Below are 26,940 nucleotides of genomic sequence, written 5' to 3' on the forward strand. Positions count from 1 at the left end.
TTACAGATCACTATCCCTTCATGAAGTGTTAGTACAGACCACAGCAGGAGTGGATGAATGGACAATATTTTGCATAACTTGTGGTGAAATATGCGTGCATCAAAATAGCGTCTGAGTATTAGACTAAAAACTAAAATCAGTTATCCTGCAACAGCTATATTTTTCAAAACCTTTTTCTAAGGGAAAAGAATTAATTCCCTCTGTATTTCCCTGGGATTTTTACTAAATCTTACCGGCTAGTATGAAAAAAGGAAATGGTATCTAATCCAAAGGGAAAGCAGGCTCTGTATGATAACAGAGAAAAAAATGTAAGGAGAGGTAATGACAGCGTAGAAGAATGTGTGGACATGCATTGGCAAATTGAATTAATTCCCAAACGCCCAACTTCAGAATGTTTTCTGAAATGCTGTTGCACTAGCTACACAGACATGACATTTTTTATCTCTATTAACTTGACCTTGCAGTAACTCAGAGGTGGAGAATTCTAATCCTAAAGTCAACTGAAAACTCATAAAAACCATAAAATGATCCAAAATTTAGACTGTATTTCCTGTCCTAGCCATCTTTCCATTATTTTTATCCTATAAAAAAGGAATTACAGGTGTTTATTTATTTTTTTACTCTATAGATTAATCTGTATTGACTAAGAAATTAAAAGTCCTTTTCATTTTTCATTAAATACAATGGTATAATATTTTCAAATACTGTTATAATGTAACAAAGTGAGTTTTTTCCAGCCATATTTTGGAAGAAATATCATACAGCCTCATGTATATTTGGAACACAAGATTTCACTCTTCAGTATATATACGAGCTATTATAAAATGCAAAATCTACGGCATTTAATGTATCAGAAAAATTAAAAGGATTTCTGGTAAACACCTCACCACTTCTAAAGCAGAAATTTTTGCCTTAAACAATGTTTAACAGAAGGTAAGAAAATTTAACAGGTATATATAATTAACATATTCTTGATCTAAATTCCTGGATAGAATTTGTAGGGATCTGAAGGAATCAGTTCTGTTATTTTTCAGGGGAAGCACTAATAAATATCAAAGATTATGGTGTGAAATAAAAGATTTCTAAGCTGTCAATAATACGTTAGTAAAAATACATGGAAAAAACACATGTCACCGACATGCTATAACATTTATGCCAACCAATACAGGCAGCCAGACAGGACTGAACCTAATGTAGTTAACTAAAAGATAAAGTAGTTTGACAGCAAAAAGACCAATTTTATTGCTGCCTAGCTGTTTCCTGAAGTGTGTAACTCAAAGTTTGTCTAATTATCCATTCATTTCAAACACCACGTGTAACAGCGCTGGCATATTGATAGTGTAAAGAACTCTGTTGAGTAATCTGCAGTGTACAAGAGACATACTACTTTGTCCTGAAAAAAAACCCAACAAATCACCAAAATATTTTTAATTTTTAAAGCAAAACTTTCTTCATGAACAACGACTGCCAGACATGAAAGATGAGAACTGATAAGATAAATTATTTCTAAGCTTCCACAAATATATAATAAGCTACTGAGAACTCAAGTGAGAGGTATGGTACCTTATTTAAAACAGTAAGAATGAATTCAGCAGTCAGTGCAAAACAAAGCAAGTACTTAATACTTGCAGCTGTGAAGAACAAGCCCACTGAAGTGTATGGCAGGTGAGAATTTCTATACCTGTTGCTCTGTTACATCACAGGCAATTAAAAGATTCTCAGGTCAGAGTTCAAGAGCAAAACAAGAAAAAAAAATGCTTTCTAGAAGAAAATATAAGTTTAAGTAGCACCTTTCTTCTGAAGACATTTGAACATCTGTTTATGAAGAGCTGTATTTATTCCTTGTGGCTACTAAAGCCTTAACGAAACCCAAAATTTCCACTTATAGTTTATCATCATAGAGTTGAAAAGGAAATAATACATTGATTTCTTTTTTAAGACTACTGTAATTGGAAAATGAGTATTTCATATGTGTGCAGAACTCTGGCAGTATATCTTTGTTTTCAGTTCATTTGGGGAGACTATCATATCCATAAATTAATTTAAAATAATATTACTCATCAACTACTTGCTATACCATAAAGATCATACTAAAGTACCAAAGTAAAGTAAAGTAGAGTACTAAAGAAAAGTATATTAGAATGAAGTCTAGATTTATATCTGGAATTTTGTATAACTCAAAGTTTTCAACTGTTTTTCTCCACTTGCCATTTAAGAGTATGTATTTCATTTTGAATACCTAGAATTATTAGGTATGTTTATATGTATTTTCTGTGGATATAAGTATTTCAATGCATTTTCAACCTACTAAAAGCATCTTTTGTATATGAGGTAGGGACAGTCCAATTGTATAATCCAAAATTGACCACAGCAGAATTAAGGAGATGAGTGTTTTGGGCAAGGAGACTACTACTGTCTTACATATTATTTTAGATACTTACAAGATTAGAGTAACTTGGGCTACAAGGTGGAGGTTAGCCACCAGGTGGAGGTTAGCCACCAGATGAAAATTAAATACCACAGGGTATCTCCACATTGAGGTCTTTGGTTGGAATAATAACAAAGTAATTTAACTGTTAGCTAATTGGTTAAAAGTTGGTCATGGGATAACTTAACTACTGAAACTAGCTCAGCAGAAAACTCACACTGAAAAATGTTACTTAAAAAAATCCAGAGGTGATGAAGTTTCCTCTAACTTTAAATAATTTAAATTATTCTTAGAGGAGCTGAAACTCAGGTACTTGCTCCCATTAACTGCAGTCACACATTTTACAAATTTTACAAATTATTCTGAAATTGATTCTGAAATTAGTTCTCCAGATTTCATATAATAAATTTAATCAATATGATCTTAACCCCGAAAATTATCTTCCATCATTGCCATAACTGAATTTTAAATACATTTACAAGCACTTATTAATTAACAGGCTTTCCAGTATGGTAAAGTAAGACAGGACTTCCAGTACTATCAAGGTAATAATAACCTGTCTAATCATATCCTGAAGAACTAGTACTACTCTTACACTAAATCTAAGAGGAAACAAAAATACTTAGATACGTTTTTGAAGAGCATCTTTTAAATAGCATTAATGAATATAAAAGAGGTATCCAAGTATACACAAAACCTGTTTTCTAAACAAAATTTGCAACTGTACCCTCACATATACACAAATAAGTTTTTATCCTGGAAGCAACTGTGCAGTATGGATCACCTACACGGGGGACATTCACAGCTCAGTTATTCAAGCACGCAAGGTCTCAGCTGGAGTACAGTTCTAATTGTTAGCATTCACACAAAAAACCAGCAGTTCGGTAAAACGTAACAGTCACAGGAACTGAAAAAGCATTTAACAGTAGGAAAATTAGGTTTTCTTTACCAACACAAAAATAAAAGACACTAGATAGCAATTCAATAAAAAGTACTGATGGAAGCATGAGAAAAACGTTACCATCAGTGGAACATACAGATCCCTGGCCTGATATTCTCAGCCCTGACATTTTGCCTGACATTTCTGAAACAGCTAAAGCTTTCCTTCCACAGGTGTCAAGCGTTTTCCTCCCTCTTTTAGTCAAAGTAAGTGGCAGAGATGCCTTCTGAATTAAACTTCTCTGGATGAGTGCAGTCAGTCCCTGCAATTAGAACATACAACTCTATGCTGAGAACAATTTACTGAATAAAGCTTCGTTTTTGCAAAATGCAAGGTGTTGAATAGCCACCAACCCCAAATCAGAACAACAGACTGAAGAGCCATCAGCATTTTTTAGGAAGTACTCCATAACAATGAGAGCACCATTATCAATATTGGGAAAAACATGTTGAAAGGTATTATTAGAAGCTGCAACATCTATTGCCCTCAATACACTCCCTTTCAGAAGTGAGAATTTTGATATAAAGCACAGTAACAGGAACGGCAGAACCAGAAACAGAAGTAGCAAGTTTGCTATAGGCTACCTAGATAGATCTGAGCTCTAACCACCCAGTTGTGCTTCTAGCCATCTAATTGGTCTCACAGTCAAATCACCAGAGGCACGAATACTCAAATTAGCACCCAGAGCCTGACAGAGAAACAATGTATGGGCACAATTACATTTACAATGGGAAAAGTAATTCAGCTGCAAAAGTGTTCCTTCAAGCCTTAAATCATCCTGGATATTGTTTGATAAATCTTGCTAATGCAGTTCAGTAGCTCAAAATGTGCAATCCTTTCCCCTGCTGAAACTTAAGACCAGAGACTCTTTTCTTCTACCTTATTTAAGAGTGGATATATGAAAAAAATCCAACAGATTTTCAAGGGAAATCCGTGTTCTTCATATTTGGAACAAAAACAAGCTCAAAGCAAAACCTACTCGAGTACACATCACTGCCTTAGGTCTATGTGTGGATGTTTTATAGACATTACTTTAAACATTCCGTTTCTTTCAGTAGCTCTGCTTTATTCTAGTCTTTTCTTTGCACGCTAAGAATTTCAACACGAGTTTAAATTCAGCCTCACAAAGGACAGGTATAACACTAGTCCCAGTTTGAGGCACTTTCTATTATAACATTAAACCACTCCACTTTTGAAACTATAAATACTTTCTGTAAAGCACAACTAGCAAACTTGTAAAGATATCTGTGTCATAAGGACATTCCTCAGTCACCCCAGTTACCTTGGCTATTAGGTGCTCAAATGCATCTTGTAAGATAAATGACCTCTTTAACGTGGTCTAATTAATCAGATACAGCATTACTGTAATTTCCACTGTAAGTAAAATACACAAGCTTTATACAGACCATGTAGAAGTCCTGTCTTTGCAACTCCTTGGTGCACAAGCATTGTAATAGTCCACTCTTACTGTTCTTTATCATACAGAAACGTTCATGAAAAGTAATTGATAGAAAAAATAATTAAAAAAAAAAAATCACTATTATGAATTCTGCTAATCCCATTTTCCATGACAGGTAAGAAACAGGCAATACATTAAAATGAAAGGGATATCCTTCAGCTAAAATAATGTGCATCCACATGATCCACATAATCAAATCTGCTCTACTATTAAAGTAACAAAACATCTACAGCGTGGTATTTTCCTCCGGGAATTCTTACCAGGACCAAAAAACCATAGGTATTCCAATAAAATGTAATTATGCTATAAATCATTTTAATGCATCAAAACTTCAATGAGATTGTACACAAATATATATATGAATATTTATAAATACAGATGTAAAGGTATGAATTGATTTCACATTATTTTAAAAATAATTTATAACTGATCAAATTAGAATGTTTTAAGCAACATGCTCTGACAGAGCTTTTGTTTTGGACACTGCATCATTCAGAAATTAATACAGGCTTCTTTGTATAAATTATATTTTCACCAGATGCCAGCAAAGTTACCTAGACATAATGCATTCTCATTTCAAGCTCTGAAACAAATTACATACTACAATATTAGTGTACCATTGGTACATGTTTTTGGTAACATAAAACAAGGTTCAAAAATTCATAAGTGATGACCAACTGATGTCACTTTCAACAAAGCAGCAGTTTTGATAACATCATTTATGAAAAGCTTGGCAGAGGAAAACACACAAAAAAGATTGCAAAAGGAATAAATGTTTTAGTAGGAATTATTTCGCTGGTAAGGGAGAGTGCCAGGCTAGAAGACAACTGTTAACACTATAGAATGGTAGTTTGTCTTTGTCTTGGAGAAGTCTTTCGTGGAGTTTCTAGAAAGCTTGAAGAGCCACTGGATCACAGTTCAAGTCCTAAAGAATTTTTGAATGTGCCTCTAAGCCACTTCTTCTGCTCTAGCTTGTCAATCAGTTGTCAAATATCACCATCAATTACATTTTTGACAGGTACACACTATACCTAGCTTCAGTGTGTCTTCCTCCCTTCCCATCTGACTGACTTTATCTTCAGGGAAATGCTTGGGTCATTTTGCCAAAGGACAGAGCAATTAAAAAAAACTGCCCTCAGTTTTAAATTTTTGAAGAAGTCTCCTAGTAACTAAATTTGCACAGCCTAGTAGTCAATGAATGAAGAAGATGTCTCCCTGTAAATTTACTGAAGCCACCCTAAACAGGAGATTGGGCATTTCTATCATGCACAGGAATGTTCCTAGTCTACAAAGAATTCCATCTGAACATTGAGATAATGTACTGGAGGTTGTGTTCAGCCGTAGACCACCTGCCATAATTTTACTCTTCAAACAATTCAGGCTGCAGGGAGAATGAAATGGTTTTGTCCCAGAGGACTTCATAAAGCATCTCTAAAGGGCTTCCTGGGGATGGGATTATTTTTAACAATGAGTGTTCCCTTGAAGAAATTTATAAAACAACATGTTTACATCCTGCAGGGTGAAAATTAGAGCAGATGTTCAGTCCTCTGCACTGTCCTTCCCTCTGTCTTCCTGGTATACTAAATTAAAAGTTTATTTGGAGAGTGCTTGAGATCCAGCATCAAATTCCGTGCACAACTCAGCAGTCAGTGCAAGAAGACAGGGGAAAAGGAACACAGGAGGGTATCCCAGATCATCAAAACAGAACCGTAAGGTCAAATAACAGACAAGTGGCAAATAGATCAAGGATCACCCTTTCACTGAGAGGTGTTCATATCCTAGCAATACTTCACCGGCGTCTTCTCAAAACAGGAGAGTCACAGCAAGAAAGGATTTTGAGAAAACTACTTGTCAGTCAAATTCAGGTTTGTGTCCTTTTCCTCATATCCTGAATTTCTCCTACCATTATTGTGCCACACTAATATTAAAGTCACTCTGCACCCCTGGAGCGTGACATGGTAAAGCTTAACGCATCTCCACTTTCATTTAAACTATTTTTCTTTCTAGACTTCAATAGTTTAAAAGTTTCAAAGTATTGGGGGGGGACACTGGGATTAAAATTCCTGAATTATATTTCAACACACTATAACTGTTAAATTCTAATATATTTTTTTCCACAAAAACAGAAAAAGGAGAAATCAAGAACTTAAACTAGTGTATCAATTTTCTTCTTCTTTCAATGCCATAATCTCCCTACATTCATGCAGCAAACAAACTAAAAGTAAAATAAACCCAGTATATTTCAGTGGACAACACAAAATGAATCAAGGAATCAGTATGGGTCTCTTGGACTACATTCATGGTCAAGAAGGATAAATCACTTTATCTCTGCACAACTCATTAAACAAGAACAGTAAAATCTCTTTTTTGTTGTTCAGGAATTCCAAATCTCAGTATTTATTCTTTAAACATGTGATAGCCAACAATCAAGCATTGCTCTAACTTGTCAGAACAATGATATTAAAAAGTCAATAATTGTCCGAAATAGCTTTTTGTTTGTTTTATTTGCAAGGTTTCCTAGGTAAATTGAGTAAGTAATACACATCAATTTGTTACTCAGTCACTTAAAGTTTTAAAGAAACTAAGAAACAATAATTATAACAATTTATTTATTCAGAGATTTTTTAAATATATTCGACTTTCATATTTTACCTTTATTTTGATTCTTAACATGCAAATATAGTAATAATCAACAGTTATGCTAACTTTGTAAGGACCAGTCTTGAACAATTATTATTCATTCACCTCTGTAACTGTAATATCACAATGTTTCCTTTTAGTCATTGTTCATTAACAACATGCTGAAGGCCACCATGCGAAGCCTTGAAGAATTATGAAAACGAATCTCCATAAACAACCCTCAAACCCTTATGTTTCCAATATTATCCAGTAAGTAAACGCAAATGGCAAAGGTAAAATGTTCTGAAGTACTACTGACTATGATAACAAAGAGGTTAAAAGAATGCGGGAGTGCTTCTAGAGATCTTACATTAAGCAAAGAGAATTATTCTGAATGTTTCCAGATGTGATTTTAAGATAATTCTACCTCGAATTAGCCTCCTTCCTCTGCAAATAGGATTCTCTGGTAATGATGCATTTGTAGTTCTGCCTTCTGAAGAACTAGCCAAAATAAAATAGGTTTATTGGGATTTATTTTTGTCCTATATTCTGGTTATGACCTGCAGAAAAGGACAGTGGATAAATAATTTTGCAGAACACTGCCCTACAATATGATTCTGACACAACAGTGTATTGTTCTCATACGTGATGATTGAAAGAATCAGATCATCTGAGTAGCCATCCTGTTCTCATAAGGAAAAGTTGTTTTCCTTTAGCTGACCACGATAACTTCTATTTTGATACCACATATTCTACCTCTTTCAAAGAGGAAACAGATTCCATGCAGATAAATTACAGATATTGAAAAATAAAGCATGTGGAACAGAGAAGGACATATGAACATATTAGGACATATGAAAAGGTTTCTTCTACTAGGAAAACCCTCACAAATCCATCACTTGACAAGAGAGCAGTAAAAAAAGTCAGAAATCTTAGTATAATTTTAAGTATCAGCACTAAAGTGTCTTAATCAAAATCACAGATCAGTTGAAACGCACGGAAGGTAAACAAATGATTGCCCAAAAGAGCAAATAGTTTATGGGTTAAATAACTCACTTTCCATGCAATTTCCTGACTTAAAAGACCACGGGTTATTTGCTAGATGAAATCTAGCATACTCTGAAGTTACTGGCAAATACCGAAGTTACTATTACCAGCCTAACTGTAATTGCGGTACTCTCCTATATCCTTTCAATAATCACCTCGATCATTCAAATTTAACGTAATAAGTATATAATTTTACAACAATGTGTATTTAAAAAAAGAAAAGAAAAATATACAGGAGACTAACTCCATGCAATACCATTCATCGGCTGCACACAAGAATCACTTTTCTAACATTAGAGCTCTTAGTAAATCTTTTGTTGCCATGCCAATGCGACCTGAACCCTGTGCTGCTCAATCTTCCAAGTCCACAGAAATTTAACCAATTTTTGAAGGAATGATCAGCAGATAAGTTCTCTAGTTAAATACCACTGTCACAATCTTTTGCCAATTTTCCTTCTAGTTACTTCCTTCCCTCTCCATTAAGCAGTAGGTATCTGGAACGTGAGTATCGCAAAGTCCCGTCTCCCAAGTAAAAACAGTTCATGTGAGGATGCCCACCTTACCACAACCAGTTATTTCAGGGATACCAGTGCATTAGCACACTATTATTGCTTCTAATAAGTCGGTTTGATTTTACTGGGCTATCAGATACAGCTTAAGTAAAGCAGCTGTAAACATGTGTTTATCAACAAACTTTGACATACAGATAGTAGAACTGATAGATAATGCTACGCAAGCAATACCAAATTTCAAAACACCCACCTGATGAGTCTGACTGTCCGGCAATTACTTTATCCATAAGATTTTGTCTTACCTAGGGCAATATAGGGGAAAGCAGAAATTTCTGACACTCCAAATAGGTTTCCTGTGCCCAACGTCTTAAGCAACAAAGTTACCAATGCAAGTACTTCTTCCAGGGGCGACGACTTGCTCTCATGTTGAAAAATTAACTTTGAATACTTTACAGTAAACGTGGCACCTACCAGAATAGCATGATGGTCACTGTCACTGACCTTCCAGAAGACATCCATATAGCTTTTCATGAATCCTGTTCCACAAAAGAAGACTATTGTGATGTTGCAGCAGCTAATACAAACCCGACTAGATCTCGAAGTTTCTTTCTCTTTCTCTCTTTGTCATCATTTTTCAGAACTAACGGATATATCTCCTAGTCAGACAGTATAATTCCTTCAGCATCCTCAAAAACTGTCTGTGAACCACCAAGACCATTCAGTATAGTCAGAGAAAAAAAATCTAACATGATTGTTACAGGGTATGTCATGTAACTAATGCATTTCTAAACACGTGTCAGAAATTCTTTAATAAAAATTCTAATACACATTTCATCCTGTTATCTTCCCCATTGCACAGCACCCAGCACTGTTTGAGAAATTTTCTTTAATGTCTGCAATCTACAGACTATAATATTATAAGTACCCACATTTCATCCATCTAATTCTCTCTTTAAACTTACAGCTCTTGGAAAACATTCACTGATTCTTTCAATTCAGACAGTTCCTGCTATTTTTGTTCTTAGATTGGGTCATGAATGACTTGCCATTGTGTTCAAATTGCATTAGATGGACACGTTGAATCAGTTGAATCAGCCACTTATTCTTTTGTCTGCCAATTAAAATAGGTGTCACAGAGGCTTTCCCCTATTTTAATATTAGATCAAGATCAACTTAAATGGCTGCATACTACCACCATGCACAGCATCTTCTCCTTTATCCTTGGAAAGACTGAAGTCCTTTAAACTATTGATCAAGAGTGACGACCAAGAAATGAAACATATGACATAGCTGATATTAACAGTCAATTCAAATAATAAAATAATTTCATAACAGTTATTAAAAAAAGAGCCGAATTCTAGTCGAAATGGAAAACCAAACTGTAGGTCTGCCGAAATCACATTTTATTTAAACGTCATTTTATTGATTAATGTTTTGGGTCAGAATTTAGCCACGGAAAAGGAAAGGACTATGCAGAATCTGTTCAGGCCTCTTTTCCTGTATTTAGCCCAGTATTTTCTTTACCTTCTTATCATATACATTCTCCTAAAGTGGTACAGACAGTCAGCTCTTATCATCCATAATATAAGAGAAAACATTATAAGGAGAGAGACTTTCTGGCTTTGTCTCACAGTTTCTGGGTTCTTTTATGCCAGCCGGCCCCAGACTGTCTATATTATTTATTCTTAATATCAGTGTCAACAAAAAACTGGCTGTCAGGCTGAATTTGTTCTAAAATTTGTTACCTGCTCACAGAATCACAGGGGCTGGAAAGGGCCTCTGGAGATCCCACACTCCAGCCTCCCTGCTCAAAGCAGCATCGCTTGGATCAAGTTAATCAGGTCCATATCCAGATGCATTTTGGCTGTCTCCGGGCAACAATCTCTCTGGGCAATTTCTTCCAGTGTCCGGCCCCCAAATACTAAATATAGTATTCACGGTACTCGTATATTAAAAATGCAATAAATCCAAAGAAAAGGCAATATTAAAAAAAAAAACAACAAAACCAAAGCTGGGATTTTTCTCATCTTAAGTTGAGACAAGACCTTACAATGTCTTTTCAAAAACTGATCCATAGGGAGGTGTGCATATTATGAGACAAGCATCTTACTAAATCATAGGACTTCTATGCACATTTCAGTTGTCCTTGTGTTATAACAGAACCATCAGAAAAGTTTTTGCAATAGCTTCCCTGTTCAAAATAAAAGGTTTTAAAATTATTTTTTTTATTCTATGAAATTGAAGGAAAAACAGACAAAGACCAGTATTTTATTAAACATAAATCCTTTGGAAACAAATCATATAAGAACCTGACTCAAAACAGAAATTAAAAATGAAGAAGGATCTCTACTAGGATCACAGAGATTTTAACCTAGGAGTATAGATTTGTATAGCTAAAAATTACTTTATCATTTACATTATCATTTGTAAATCTCTTGCACTATTTCTACATATGCTTTAGGATTTATAAATCTGTTATAGGATTTGCAATTCAACTTTTCATCTTACAAATCAGATGAAAGCTGTAACTAAATCCTCTTAAAGCACTGATTCCTGAATCAGGGCTTCAAAATTCAGAATTACAGGTCCAAGATAAATCCAGACTCTAGAAACACAGATATGTTTTGTCTAACAAAATGAAATTACCAGAAACTAAAAAAAAAAACAACCGAAGCTGTAATTTCTAGAAAGCACTGTTGGCCAGTTTAGGACTACTGCTCCTGCCTAAGTTTTTTAAACATGCTTCTTTTCTATGCTTTGATATGTTGTATTAAAAAACAAAACTTACTTAAAAAGCATGAGTAATGACTAACAGTTATGAAACATAGTTAAAATCCATGTATTTTTTCCTCATTTGCATTCTGGTTTCGGATAGCTTTTTTTTTTTTAAGGAGTAGCCAAATTGAACTTCTAGTTTTCCTCCCATACCCCGAAGATCACAAGATAATGCTTCCACTTTAAAAACAGAATGCTAATACTAAAACTGAGATAAGATCTAAAGCTTAGAAACATAATAAAACTATAAAGTAAAATTAATGAAACACAGTAGTAGTAATTTGAGACTTGTATTTTACTGTTACTAAATTCCTCCTCCACCTCTTAAAAAAACCCCACACAAACATACTTCTATGAAATTATCAGTATTATAACCGTTATGCAACTCTCCTTACAATTGAGTCACCTAATTTTAACTCAAGAAATATTCCACTCATAATATCTTTGCAAAGCCTATGTTCTCTGTTTTGGGAACTTTTCCTCAAGATAACCCATGCCAGGTGATGTAGCTGTTTTTTCCATGGATTAGCATCATGCAATACTATTGCCCAGAGAAATATTTTGCCTCTTACCAGCAAAACTTGAAGTCACATCTAATACAGCAATTTTGGGAGGGAGCAGAGGTAACCAACATGGGAATTAATTCTTAGTTTTGCCTCACCTTTACACTTCATTTACTACTATAGAAAACAAAATGAATTTTACAGTATGCAAAAATTACTACTGCCAAAGTTTTAACTGCTGAGGTCTTGGTAATGTGTGGTACAGTTCTCTCAGAGTATGCAAAATATTGCTGCAAAGCCCTTGCATTCCTGGATTAAACGAGGCTTGGCAGAAATCACACAGTGGACTAGCTGAAAGACCGATGACGCTTGGAAATCAAGAAAATTAAAAACACAACAAAAAACCCTAAGCATTTTAAAACATGAGTAGGCCAGCTGTTGTAAAATTAGTCTCCTTGTTATGAGCATTATACCAGAAAGGAATAGATTGTCACCACGTGTCAGCTTCAGCTAACATCTGCTGTAATTTTTTTTCTTACCTCCCAAGTAGGCAGCACAAGCATTTGTTCGTTATGCATTTTGTAAAGGGTGGTCCCTATTGCACTGTTTTTAAAATAAATATGCAAATCATTATATCACTATTCTAAAAGATCTATGACTTCGATGACATTTTAAATAACCCAAGAGGCTTCACTCTTTTTTTTTTAATCTAACTCAATAGATCCACCTGTCAGCTATGTAAAATTAGCATATAAGAGGTATTAGAAGTTACACGTATTTTGTGTATATACTTGTCCTAATTGAAAGTTATCAAAGTTGCAAAGGTTTATTCAAATCATTCTCAGAGAGGAGCTTTGCACATGAAAAACATGTCAGATAACAAAAGCATCTGACAACAGACTGTTTCTCATTCTAGCATCGTACCTATCACATAGCAAATATTGCCTGGCATCGCCGCACAAAGGACTACTCCAAAAGCGCTGAAGAAAGAAGCTTTGGAAGCTGTGACTGCCTCCCTGCTTCAGAAATTCTCTCACATTCATGAAATTCTCCTGTCTATGACGAAAGTATACATCATTCCTGTCACCACCAAGAAAGAAGATCTGGGATCAGCCATACTTTACTCGCTGAGAAGGTGATGGAGCAAACAATCTTGGAAATCATTTCCAAAAATGCGAAGGATGAGAAGGTGAACAGATTGACAAAGGGGCAATCGCGTCTGAGCAACCTGACAGCCCTCTACCATGAGATGACTGGCAAGCCAGAAGGCTCATGTTGTTCTCAGTCAACCAATTAAACCACCACAACAGCTTCTCTAGTCCCCTCCCCTGTCCAAGTCCTCCTAGGCAGAGCATTTCTGTTTCTGAAGGGAAGGAAAATAGTGTAAATCTGAAGGAAACCTCTGAAAAGTACAAGCAAAATGATTCTGAAAATTGGCCAAACCCAAAGTGTAATTAATGACTTACATCTTTTAGTGTTCTGCAGAACAGTGCTATATAATACGATAGTACACATTCACGAAGCCTAGCCAGGATGCTGATGATACATTTACGTAACGAACAAGTATTTTCCACATCTCCATTTTAAGATGATCAGGTTTTCTTCTGGGGGAGTTTCTACCTGTCTGAAAGCACGAAGAGGTACTATTATCTTTTTTTTAATGCAGCTGCTGAATATGGTAAGCAGTGGGCTGGAACAGAGATCAAGTCACAATAAAGATGGTTTGGTTTATTCTGGCTTGCAGTATTCAAACGGCACAAGAAAAAAATCAATTATAAAATTAATTACATCTTTAATTGCTTAAACAGCCAGCTGACTTTATAGTGCTTTTGATATTATGCAGGTGCGCTTGCAGGTGTTGACTCTGCAATAAGTAAGAGTTACACTGCAGTATCCCAACTTGTGGACAGGATTACTAGGAGGATAACATACTGTTCTAATACATGCACAAATATATGGGAAAGTTAACCAAGCTTTATTGGTAAATACAGTTCCTTTATTTGTACATATATAGGTACTATCTACTTGAATTTCCTGTGAAGAGTACCTAAACTGCTTTACAGTCATTCTGGTTCTGACATTTTTCCCTTCAGCTTTTATACAGCCAGACTTAAATCTGGTTAAACCTGACTAGATTCTGCCAAACTAACTCTGCAGCACAAGAAGCACTGATTCGTTGGTCTTCAAATAATTTGGTGTTTTCCACTTGTGCATTCCACTACTTTTTTAAATTCACATTTTTCAAATAATTTCCTGATTGAAATTGAGAACAGTTTTGACCATACAGTTCAGTACGGTATTTGCAAGAGTCAAATGATACAACCATTGCTAGCGAGCCACTGCGGTTCCAATAGCAGTGATTTCTGCCTTCCTAGCCTGATACTCTAAGTGATAAAACCACTTCATCTTCAATTCAAATTTGCTTCCTCCCCACAACATATAATTATAGGCCACAAAACAAAATGTAAAATTATACCTGATATACCATACAGAGGTTCACATACTCAAACGCATGAGGCTAAAATATCTTGACGTTTAACTGCTTTTCTCAGTTTTAAACACACGCAACACCAATTGGAAGCCAGATACTGGGAAAAACTGAAAACCACAAACCCCCAAAAACTCAGAGCATGTAATCTGGTAGGTAAATAGAAACTTATTTGCTTCCAAGTATCCTGTAAAATTTGAAGAGGCAGATCATGATTTCAGGTATCTTTTACATCTCAAGTGCTAGAGGAATTCTTGAGAATCAGCTGAAGTTATTACTGTGCTGACTATTCAAAAGCCAGTGTTTTCCAAAGATTTACTTCTCTATTTCATTAGCATAGATTTTTCTTTTCATACAGAAAATAACACAGTATATCACACAGGGCAGCGTAGTATGTAATGATAAAGTCTCTTTTTTTTTTTTTTTACAGCAACCACTAAAATTATGTCATGAGCAAAAAATAAATTTATAAGAGTATACGTTTACATAATACACACACCTAAACTAAAATATGGCACTGTAAGCTTTTCTTTCTCCCCAGCTTCAGTCTTAAGGAAAATAAAACAAAACAAAAAGAACCCCAGAAGCCTGAATGTACACCAAGTTATCTTTGCATTTAATTTACCTAATGTTATTAGCAGAAAGTAAACACAATTTTTTCTGGAAAAAATAAAAATATTCCCAAGATCATTCCCAGAGCTGCAAAGGCAAGTATAGAAAAATCTATCTTTGTAACTGTTTTTTGTTCTGTAAAAAGAACAGACAAACCAGGGCTGAGGACATCTTGTAAAAAGTCATGATGATTTATAACAAAACATTTTAGAACATATGTTGCATATTCATGGTTAAAACTGTTACACAACATTCTGTTTTCTAGTTAACTTCTCCTCAGATGATTGCTTCGGAGGAGTAAAATATCGTGAAGTAAAGGACAGCAAGGACAAACTCAGATATGAGTCAAGAAGCGCATAAACACACAGAAACACTGGACTGACTAAAAATAAAATACATCTACATTTCCATCACAGCACGTACGTACTTACCACATTCCAAGTAGTAGCAGTAGTTTCCTGTATTCATTTCTGAAGAATTGGCTAAACTTAACTAAAGAATGACACATGACTAAAGATGCCATGGGCACATATTTGGTGTTCTTTAACTTTTGCTGTAATTTATCAAAAGACGGAGAACAGAGTGCGGTGGGCTAACCTGGGCCAGCTTGCAGAGACCTCCCCAGCTGCACTCTCACTCCCCCTACACAACAGCATAGCGGGAGAAAATAAGGTGGAAAAGCTCATTGGTCAAGGTCAAGATGGGGATCACTGAACAATCACTGTCACGGGCAAGCCAGTGTCGACTGTGATAGTGAGAAACAAAATGAAGAATTCAAACAGCACTTTCACACTGCCTCTTTCCAGGTTAAGTTTCACTCTCCTGCCTGTCCAGCAGTCTTGTCCTTTCTTAAATATGTTTTCAGAGCTGTTCTGATGGGCTCAGCTGTATCCAGCAGTGGACCAACACTTCGCTGATTCCTCATCTTCCTTGTCCCTTCCTTTGAAACCAAGTCCTGTTAGCAATGTTTGAGTAACGCTCATGTCAATTCCTCTGGCTGAATAACGTTCACTGTCTACAATTCTAGGGACACTGTGCACCTCCCCCATATGACTGATTTTTCACTCAAATCTCTGTAATACGGCTCACACAAGCAGTTGTTTAATAACGACCTGAAACATGGAGTACTTCCAAATACACTGCTATGCCTTCTTGTTACAACCTCTGCGTTACAATTCCCTAAAACAACATTACACTTGAAACTCCAGCTGATAGCATAAGATTGCATTTTACAGCTCTTATATTTCACCAGTTTTAGGCTCAGAGTATTTTATATGATACTGTCTGAATTCTTCATGAAATAATTTCTATTCCACCACTGCACAGATAGGGTACCTTATCTCAGGGGCAGGGCTCTTAATGCTTATCACAATGCCACTCTTCTACTTTACGTACCAAGATTGACAAATAGGTTCTAACCATATTTTCGTTTACTGAGCCACTCTCCATATGGAAACAAACTTTATTTAAAAATGCTCTGAAGTCTAGAAATCAAGAAACCTAATATGTGTCTGCCATATAAAGATAGGTGAAAAGAAGTGCAGCATTTAAAAAGTCAAAATGGAAGAAAAATACGTAGATAGGGAAGTCATTCAAGTTTCATGCTATTCTTCTAAACTTTATTTTCAGGATAATTTTTGCCATATAAGTGCCTTATTTCCCTCTCAAGCTTCTTGATCTCATATGTTTAATTCCTAGAGTCCCACCTACTAGAGTTGTTTTGTTTCAAAAGCAGGAAGACAGAAGAAAGATTCATAAAAATGAAGGACACTATTGGCAATCAGAAAGACAGGATTGAGGCTCACAAAGGCTTTTGTGATTGTTTCAGAACTACCATAACATAGGATTGGGAGAGTCTTAAGAACATAAGAAACAAATTATCAAACAAGCTGTAAAAACTTTTGCATAAGTGTTGTTCACTTCCCTTTCCACCTCATTACTTTTTTCCCCTTTATTAAACAGAGAAAAATATAAATCTTTCCACTCATAGGTAGTAGGCATCTCAAATCCGTCCTCAAGCTATTTCTGCACATTCTAAAATAATTCATATGCAGACACACAGCATTTAATCTTCGAGAAACAAAACTGGAGCTAAAATCTCATGAGAACTCCAAAGTTCTCTCTGAACTATTATAAAAGCCTTGTCCAAAAATGTTGTTAACTTGGAGAAGAGATGTGTAAATTGTATAATTTCCTGAAGATTTTTTTTTTTTTGCTAGGAAAGAACCTGAAGCAGTCCAATACTCTGACACCACAGATAAATTTGGTTTCAGACTAAAAGAATGTGAGAAACACAGGCAGCAGCATGAAAACACACGTGCCCTACCTGTTTATTCACCTAGTACAAGACTACGGATCAGTCATCTTACTCAGAGTTTCCTAGTGAAAGGGAGAAGGGTGGTAGGAGCAGCCCCTGTGATTGTAATAGTAACAGCTCTTTTGGCAAAGTGTAAAGTGCAGATGGTATCAAAGATATGCAAATAACTTAAGCAAGAGCTTCCAATAAAATCTCTTGTAGTGCATCTTACACTCTATGAATCAAAGTGATAGGGGCAAGCCAGGGTATCTGGCACTTTTATTGAGTGCAGTCAGTTTAACTATCTTATATTCAAGCACTTCCCTCAGGCAAAAGTCTGCACTCTAGACTTATTTGTATTTTTCCTAGGCATAAGTTACCTCTAACCAAATTGATTCATAGTCTCCAGAGAAGAAATCATCATCAGAAACAGAGAAATTACTTCTATCTGATGTACCTTCTAGTGACAGAACCATAAAAAAAGAATTTCCGAAGTGTTCCTTTGAGCTTTTTCCAGCTCATCTTTGCATTCAATGATCAAAATATAAATGATTCGAGGAACACGATAGCCTCTTCCTGCTTATAAATGTTGCTCAGAGATTTAAAACCAAAGACAAACCACACTAAGGGTTCTAGCAGAAACCATCAATATACTTATATCACCATTTTCGATACAATTAAGCTTCTTTTTCTCACACTGGAGGTTGGAATGCAAACTACCAATCAGATCATTTACTGACAGAAAATCAACACATTTTAGACATTGAAGCGGCATCTTCATGTTGGTGTATCCGTTTTAATTAGCTTTACTTTTCACGTAGGGTAAATAAAACATTAAGGAGTCAGCCAGACACATAAGCGACAAACTGTTTTTTCGAATGGCTGCATGAAATGAGCAAGGATAAAGCTTAAAGAGTGTTATATTTACCTCTGTAGATCCCAGGGCACTTCTAAGAACACTGGGTCAGGTACACTGAGACACTGAGAAAATGTGCAATTTCTTTCCCACCGAGCTGTCAAGGCATTCATGCTGTGAATAGCTAACACCCTTCTTTGACAACTAGGCGAATATTTCTATTTTCTGCCATTCTAGTCAGGAAGTATCCCAGCATTGCCTCAGCTGATTTAGTGCCAATTCAAGTCAGACTTGAGATGTCTGAGCTAGTAACCGGACCAAATATTCTTGATGAAGCCTTGTCACAAACTCATAGACTGCTGCTTAATACATTTCCAAATAGTTAGATAGTAAAAAAGGGTGGTAAAGCTGAAAAGGCAGCAGAGAAGCAGAACACACATTCACTGAACTGCCACAATGGAGATTTAAGTAGCACATACAAGGCAAATACACTGCTGCCTCTACTTATTATTAACATTGCTTTATAAAAATGCTTAAACTTATAAAAGCCTATGTAGCTCCTTAAAATCAATTCTTTATTTCTCATACTTTGAAAATACATGTAATTTAGAAAAGCATAACTGATAACAAAGTCTATCTGGCCATAACTGAGACAAGTCCAAATGAACACATTCTCTTCAACTGGTAATTGTGCAAAGATGCTATTATTTTATTATTAGAAGATCTATTATTTTTTCTTAAATATTTTAAAATATGTATTTCTGGTTACAGTGCACTTGCACCTGTTGACAAAAAGTTTTCACTTCCAGTACCATGAAAGCGGAAGTGAGAACAAAGGGAAGAATACTTCTTTCAACGGGGACAGATCTCATGAAACCTGCTCATAAAACACTGCATTAGTATACCATAGTATTTCATTACGTTTTTTTTTCCCCATGGGATAAGAAAAAAATAGGCAGGAATAATTTGTGTATGAATACACAAATAGAAGAAGCAACAAAATAAACTATTTAGAGTACAGGCTTTATGCCAAGAGTGAAATATTTCTGAGATTAGATTCCATCCTTTGAACAATGCTGCATCACACTGTGGTGTCTTACTCAGGATTTCTATCTCAGGCAGGATTTGGTTTAGTGTTTTAACTCCCATATTTACAATCTACAGATTCATTCCACTAACTGAATATGCCTTGAACAGTACTTACCAATACTGGTATAACCAGGTGTTGATGGATCTCCTCCGCTGTTCAAGGAGACCATAAAAGCTTTATCAGTAAGATCTGTAGTCTTTGGTAAGTCACAAGGATCAACGTAAAGAAGAACACCACCAAACCCCGCATCTTCTAACAGAGAAAGCTGAGAGAACAAAACAACACAGGTGACTATTAACAAAAACAATGTCAGAACACGTTATTACCCATTTTAATTGCTGTTGACATAGAGGCTTTATCATGCATCAGGCTCTTTCCATACTACGCTCTGCACAAATCAAATGAAGACAGGTACAGTTCCAAACTGCCTATAATATAAAACCAGCAGCTGTTTTTTGAAAAGACAAAATCAACCCCCACCCAAAACTAATTCAAAGTCATGTTTAATTCAGGCCAAAAACTACTTTCAAAGTTTAACGACAAAAAGATTTTTTACTTTTCAATTATATGCAGTACATTGAGGAAACAGAGTGGAAATACTACAATTGCAGTTGAGATTTGCAGCTGTTCCATCTTCATCCCTTTTACTGTGACACTCAAGACAAGGCTGGTGTGTTGGAGATTATATTCAGATGAGGCACTGCCATGATTCAGTAATGTCCAAAATGAGATATGAGTGGAGCCACCTTTTCCCCTACTCATTGGACACCTGCTAGACTTACAACTTTAACATATTTTCCCATGATAAAAACACCATCTTGAAAATTCCTTAGTTTTGAAACTAATCTCATTAAAGCACCTTGTGGAGATCTTCTGTATTCTCCATATTATTAGTATGACATTCCTGCTTGGTTTACCTCTTGTCCTGGTTTGAGAGCACCAGGATATCTCTTGAAGGACACACGTATACTAATGTTTGCACACACTGGCATCAGTCTTGCACAGGACTTCTGTGCAAGTTTCTCTTCAGTTGAGAAAGAATACAAAAAGAGTTTACAAAGCATACAAAAAAAAGAAAATAAAAAGGCAGTCTCACTTCCCCAAACCTTGCAGTCTGTCTCCTGTCAGACAGACAGCTTTTATTCGGTCTCATTAGAACATCACAGCTTGAGTTGGCAATGGTAATCAGCCTTTCCAAAAATGCACAGATCTGAGGCAGCAGATCAAGCAAACTTCCCTAAAGTCAAGGACAAAGGCATGCCATAACCATAACTTGCAAAAATGTTGAGTTTTCCCTTTCATCGAGAACTGAAAAACAGGTGGATTTTATTCTGAATCAGATGCAACCGAATTGTAATGTAGCAAACACTGCCATGAAACTAGATGACTTTTCTGCATACTTGGAACTGTCCGAAAACTACAACAATGACACAAAACTATATTATTTTTTCAAATAGAAGTAATTCTCCTACTCACTATGTTCTACTGGTGACTTTCCAAATGGCTCCAAATGGTCTGAGGAATGACTGCAAGTATATGACATTTCTGGACTACACAACTCTGTAGGAAACCAAGAACTCACTACTACGTCTCTGTCTCTCAGTTCAATTGTGCTTCCATTTTTTTCTTCTAGGCCTTTCAATTTTTTCTGTGTATTTTTTTTTCCAATGTATCTCCTAGCTATTGGTTTTAAGGAATGTTTATGCATAGTTCTTTGTAGCTTTACAAGCATGTAAATTATATGAATATATAGCATCCAGTTCAAGCCTCAAAAGCATTTGATGTTTAGTTCTCCTTTTCTTGAAAATTATGACTGAAAAAAAAGTGTATATAAAAAACCCTATTTGCCATTTCTATAAGTAAGTACATTTAATATTGTGATTCAGCAAGATTTGACACCAGAGTCTGAATTCAGCTAAGCAGATGCAAGTGAACCTGTGATTCACTGCTATAATCTTACCTATCTCATTCAAACAAGCAATTCTTAGATGAAAAGGGATGGTCTCTTTGAGAGAACTGAATAAGAGTGTGCGGAGTAAGTGTGACCACAGATGTTAAAAAATGTATTATAGACCTTAATGGTAATGGAGGAAGAAAAAAAAATTTCCAAAATGATTGGTTTGTTTATTATTGTGCTGTTCTGTTGCCAACTCAGGTTCACATTCAGATACTCAGCCAGGATTTGATTGCACAATAAAAGGGGTAGGGACACTATAAGAGAAGCAGGACACATCATTGCTAAATGATGTAACAGTCAGGATTTAAAATAACAATTGTCATTTCCTGCATCCATATTCAGTATATTTTTATTCATCTCTAGTCTTATTTAATAGCATAGAAGACAGGAAACACCAATGCATTTGTGGTTTATGGTTGTTTCCTTTTTTTTTGAAGAGAGTTTTAAAAGCTTTGTACTCTACAAAAATCACTATTAAATTCTTCTATTTCACTGAGAGAAGGTAACTACATGTTTGTTATTCACAAAGTGCAGCAACCACTGCTGCCATGGCTACAATCTCTAGCAAGGAGTTGTGTTGTACATGTGAAATTATAAAACAGCTTCTAGATTTCAGCTATAATTGCTGCTTTTTAACTTTCCAACAGTGACATCACAACTCTGCCAATAATAAATGGGTAAGTACTTCCATTTTCATCTTAAGTAAGTCAACACCTTAACAGTCATAAAGTGCCCTAGCACAAAGAATCTGAGGAAAACACCTATTTTTTATTTATTTTTTCTTTTTTTTCTTAGCCACAGAAGGCAGATTAAGTCCTTCAGGTAAACTGGTTCACTGTCTAGACTGCCACTGTCTAGAAATTTCTCCATCTTTGTGAAACGTCTTTGCAATCATTTATGGTGTTACACGTGCAGGCAGCTACAGTATCAGCATTGTGGTGTCTTTCTCTCTCCTGGTGAAGGTCACCTCTTGTCTCTCCTTAAAAGCTTTTATCCCTCCCTTAAAGCTGTATTGGCTATGCTTTATGAGATATAATACCAGTCCCACTGCTGATAAATATTGCCTCTATAAGGCTTCTTTAGTCTGCTTTCCATGCTTTTCATTTAGGTGTCTTGATCCACATCAATGACTGAACCACCAATTAGGTGGCACAGAAAACTTACTTTATGGGCTGAAATATCTCAGTATATTCCTGCAACTTTAATGAAAATAGGATTTTGAGTAGACAAGAGGTAGATTCAGCACCACACTGCGAAGGCATTACTAAAATCTGGAGAGTTTAGCCCTTAAGGCAAGGAGGAAAAAACATGTAAGAATCCACAAGAGAACACGAGAGATGGAGAAGAATACAGGCACCTGGACTACAAATTAGACAGCACAAAATCCAACCTTGAGAACCAAAGCTGTGTAAAATCTCTTCACTAACACACAGAACCACCTGTTGTTTCATCAAATGATGTAAGATCAGGCAGTTCAGTACAGGACAGATGGGCTTATGATTCTATATAATGAGTGACTTTGTCATCATGGAAGGTTCTACCCTTGCTCAAAACAAGCAGCACTAACATTGTGCCTGGAAAAAGGACTTTAAAATACATCACCTTTCAAATGCATTTCCCCGTGTTTATATACATGGATGAGAGTTTTTCAGGATGGGATAAATCAAGCTCTAGTGCTGGAAAAAACATTAACCAGATCTCTTCATTTTACTATAGGTTCCCTTTTACTTCTCAATACCAGATTCAATACAAACCCAGTAACGTTTTTCTTATTAGATATGAGTCTGTTTTCAACTATATGACATTAGCTTTCAGACTTTCAATTACTGCATAATGGTTAAAATGTAGCAGTAAACAGAACAATATAAACTAGCTGCACAACGGTATTTAAGATTTCTCTTTTACTTCTGTATTAGATATTTTTAATACCATGCTAGTACAACCTAAAAGCCCACATTTCAAAAACACTTTTAGCACACCATGCTGTTTTCAGCCAAGAGTGCCTCAAAAGGTAGTTCTCATCTTTGGAAGGCATTCATGTGCATGTATTTCACATTACTGAAAGTGTGCACCTTGGCTGTACCCTCACTCCCGCACACTTACTTACATTAATAGATAGTATTAGGCTGTTCATTGGAACTACTCATGTGCTTCACCATTACTCACATTTCACTACTGTATCACCACAACATGTGAAAAAGAGGCTCTTGTGTAAATCAGAATCAAAGCAATTATGCCACACACTAGGAGCTTTGACTGATACCAGTACCAGAAAGATTATATACCTGTCTTTGGTGAATGTATTTATACGAAAACCTGGAAATTGCAGTCACAACTCAAAGTAAAAATAATTAAAAAAAATAAATAAAAATGAGGCATGCCTTTGGTGTACCAAGGTACAAAAATGATATTTTACACAATGTCTGTGTTAGTGTAAATGACATAACAGTTCATTAGACAAAAAAGGCCTTTACGTGTCAACTACTTAAGAGCACAGCAAAATTCATACTGGGTCACGTTATTATTCCAGCATACAACATCTTCCATATAACGTCAGGCCAAAAGTCTCTCTCTTGCTAAAGCTAGATTCAGAATTGACTGTTTATTACAAGTCCGTTCAGGTGCTAACACAGTAAATTGACTTGTTTATTTCAAGTCCGTTCAGGTGCTAACACAGTAAAATCTGGGCATAATGTATATAAAATAAACCAAAACTTAACAGATATTCACACTTATAGGTTGACTGCCTCTATGTAATTGTCATCCCCTTTTCTTCGTCCCTTCTAGGTAATCCATGCAAAAACACATGTGGAAATGTATAATCAAAGTCATATTAGACACAGAGGATTGAAACAAAAATAAATTTTAAAGAAGAAAAGCTAATTAGTGAAATCTAATAAAATATACACAATAAAATTTCTGAGGAAGGAAGAAAAAGTATCATCTCAATAACATACGAAAAAATACATACATGAACCTATAACAGTACTACTCATAAACATTTACAGAAGCTGCATCTCCTATTGTCATTAAACTTTAGTGCAATGATCAGGATTCATTAGACAAATAACAGTAGCTGGCTTTTAACTGCTGCATTTTTTCAATTCATAGTGCCACATGTAAAAAACATGTTTTGCTAATCTGAGACACAACTTTATCGACTGGACAGGCTACAAGTTATTAAGCACTGTTTTCTACTGAAGTTCCAATTAAAATCATGATGCTCTGAAAGGAACTCCCATCTCATTGTACTAATTGGCAGTATGCAAAATTACCAAGCAAAGAGAAAGCACCATTTAAACTGTTGGAAGACCTCACTGACATAACATCTTTTTATTTCTGAAACAGATTGCCTGACTAGAAAAAAGAAGATTTTGCATTCTGCAGATTTAATTAGATGCCACTCTCCTCTCCATTACCTAGCATAATACAGAAAACTTGGAAGATGCAGTGGTAACACAAACAACCCCCCTAGATACACGCATCTTCATTTTTACACCACTCTTCTTATTTGCGTATTTTTAACAAGTAAGGTGGCAAAGGTCCATTTTGGCTTCAGGTTGATTTTTTGATACTGCACTTACTGTTTAATCACACTTCTATACTTCCACCACAGAGATCTAGGGACAGTGCTCAAAAGAATCTCGTGGCAAAACTATCTGAAGAGGTTTTGGCTTTTGCTGATCAAACCTCAAGGTGCATTAAGACAGTAAAAGAGATGGAAGATACAACCAGCTTAATGGCTGAGTACACGGGGATGATGAAAAGAAATATGCCCTTCCTACTCAGCTCAAACACTGCCCTTGCCTAAGGAATGACACTTGCTATATTGAACAAACAGGATGGGAAAAAGGATTAGGTTGCATCAAACTTCAAAAGGTAGAAATGCAGACAACAGCGATCTCATAAATGACAGGCTATTGCCACAAAGGTCTTAGAACATGGAAAATATACTGCACTGGAATTAAACTATTCCTGATGCACAGTGCCATATATACATGAACAACGCAAAATCAAATATTTAGTTCTGCATCACGGCAAGACCTTAGAACTTTGATGTACTTAGTATCAAAGAAATGATAACATGAGGTGCATTTATTTGTGGAAAGAGTCTGACACACATACCTAAGATTTTTTTCATTACATTTTTACTAATCACTTTCCAAATTGAAATCATCATTGACATTTTCAATTTTCGGAATTTCACCCTTTTTACATCCAAAATATTTCTAAGGAGAGAAGAGTTCTCACTTTTTTTTTCTGGACATCCTATAGAATGTGGGGGGAAAAATGGAAGGGAAGGATAAGAAACCTTAGAATATTAATCACTAAAATCTGCATATGTGTGATGGGACTGTATGGCAGCGAGGAATAGGAGCTACTTTGTATATAAATTTACGATCAGTTGTATTTTTAATTACATTCTTCTGTCAAATAAGTGCTATTCTAGGGCACCAGACTTTAAAATTAGCACTAATCACAAGAAAACCAATTTGTGAAAAGTTCACAAGTATCAGCTTTTAGAAAGAAAAGAATAAGGTATGTTTTTCCTTAGTATGACTTCCTTAAAAAGAAACGAATGGAGGGAAGCAAGAGAGGCCTCAATGCTCCTAGCTCATCAATTCGGAGCAATATTACATCTTCCTGCTAGTTCAATCTCTTTTTGCACTAGATGTGGCCAGGAGGAGTCCTTGGAACCTTCTGCCCTCCTAGAAGTGCTCTGGATGTAGGAGGAGCAACTAAGCTGTCATGCAATGAAATTTCCATACTCAGCCTTCCCACAGACATCGATACACCAGTTACCCACTGCCGTACCCACAGCTGGCCCCTTTTTTTCTCTGAGGCAAACAAACGAACAACCAAAACCCCCAAACACAACGACATGCTCTAACGCTTCCCACACGTTCTCATGTTCTAGTGATGTTGGCCTCAATCCCTGCTGGAAATTATTCCTCATAGCCAGGGATGCCAGTTGTGATAAAGCCATGTTCAAATTTCCCATCAGCTTTGCTACGCTGAAAGCCATGGAGCGGTCATGTCATCTAGAGTATCTGCATTTTGTAAAAAAGCCCAGCAGTGTTGACTGAACACAGATATGATGGTATATGGCCACAAAACAAAAGATAAAGGAAAGCAAAGAAAATGCCAGACAGGTGAGCAGCACTGGGAATCACAGAGAAAGAGCAGCAGCTTCCATTGTGGAAAGCTGAGAGAAAATCACACCAAGAAAAGGAATAAAGTGATGAATAAATTAGAGCTGCCATCAACTGGCAGAACTCAAATTGGATCAAGAGTTTCCAAACATCCATGTATAATGCTGAATGGCATTTCAGCTTGCTGCCTACTACTTTGACTGGA

The 26,940-nt window shown here is 35.9% G+C and overlaps 1 protein-coding gene across 1 annotated transcript in view; it reads right to left on the bottom strand.

The window, feature by feature from the left end:
- NAALADL2 (N-acetylated alpha-linked acidic dipeptidase-like 2) overlaps positions 1-26,940 on the bottom strand; it is a gene marked incomplete at its 3' end in the record, with an annotated part of 181,204 nt that overhangs the window by 65,508 nt on the left and 88,756 nt on the right. Inside the window, exon 4 of the mRNA XM_009878431.1 lies at positions 19,740-19,890. Within this exon, the coding sequence (XP_009876733.1) occupies positions 19,740-19,890 (151 nt within the window). The remainder of the gene's footprint in view (positions 1-19,739; positions 19,891-26,940) is intronic.

The sequence above is a fragment of the Apaloderma vittatum genome, unplaced genomic scaffold (assembly GCF_000703405.1).
Source record: "Apaloderma vittatum isolate BGI_N311 unplaced genomic scaffold, ASM70340v1 scaffold5801, whole genome shotgun sequence".
Taxonomy (NCBI): domain Eukaryota; kingdom Metazoa; phylum Chordata; class Aves; order Trogoniformes; family Trogonidae; genus Apaloderma; species Apaloderma vittatum.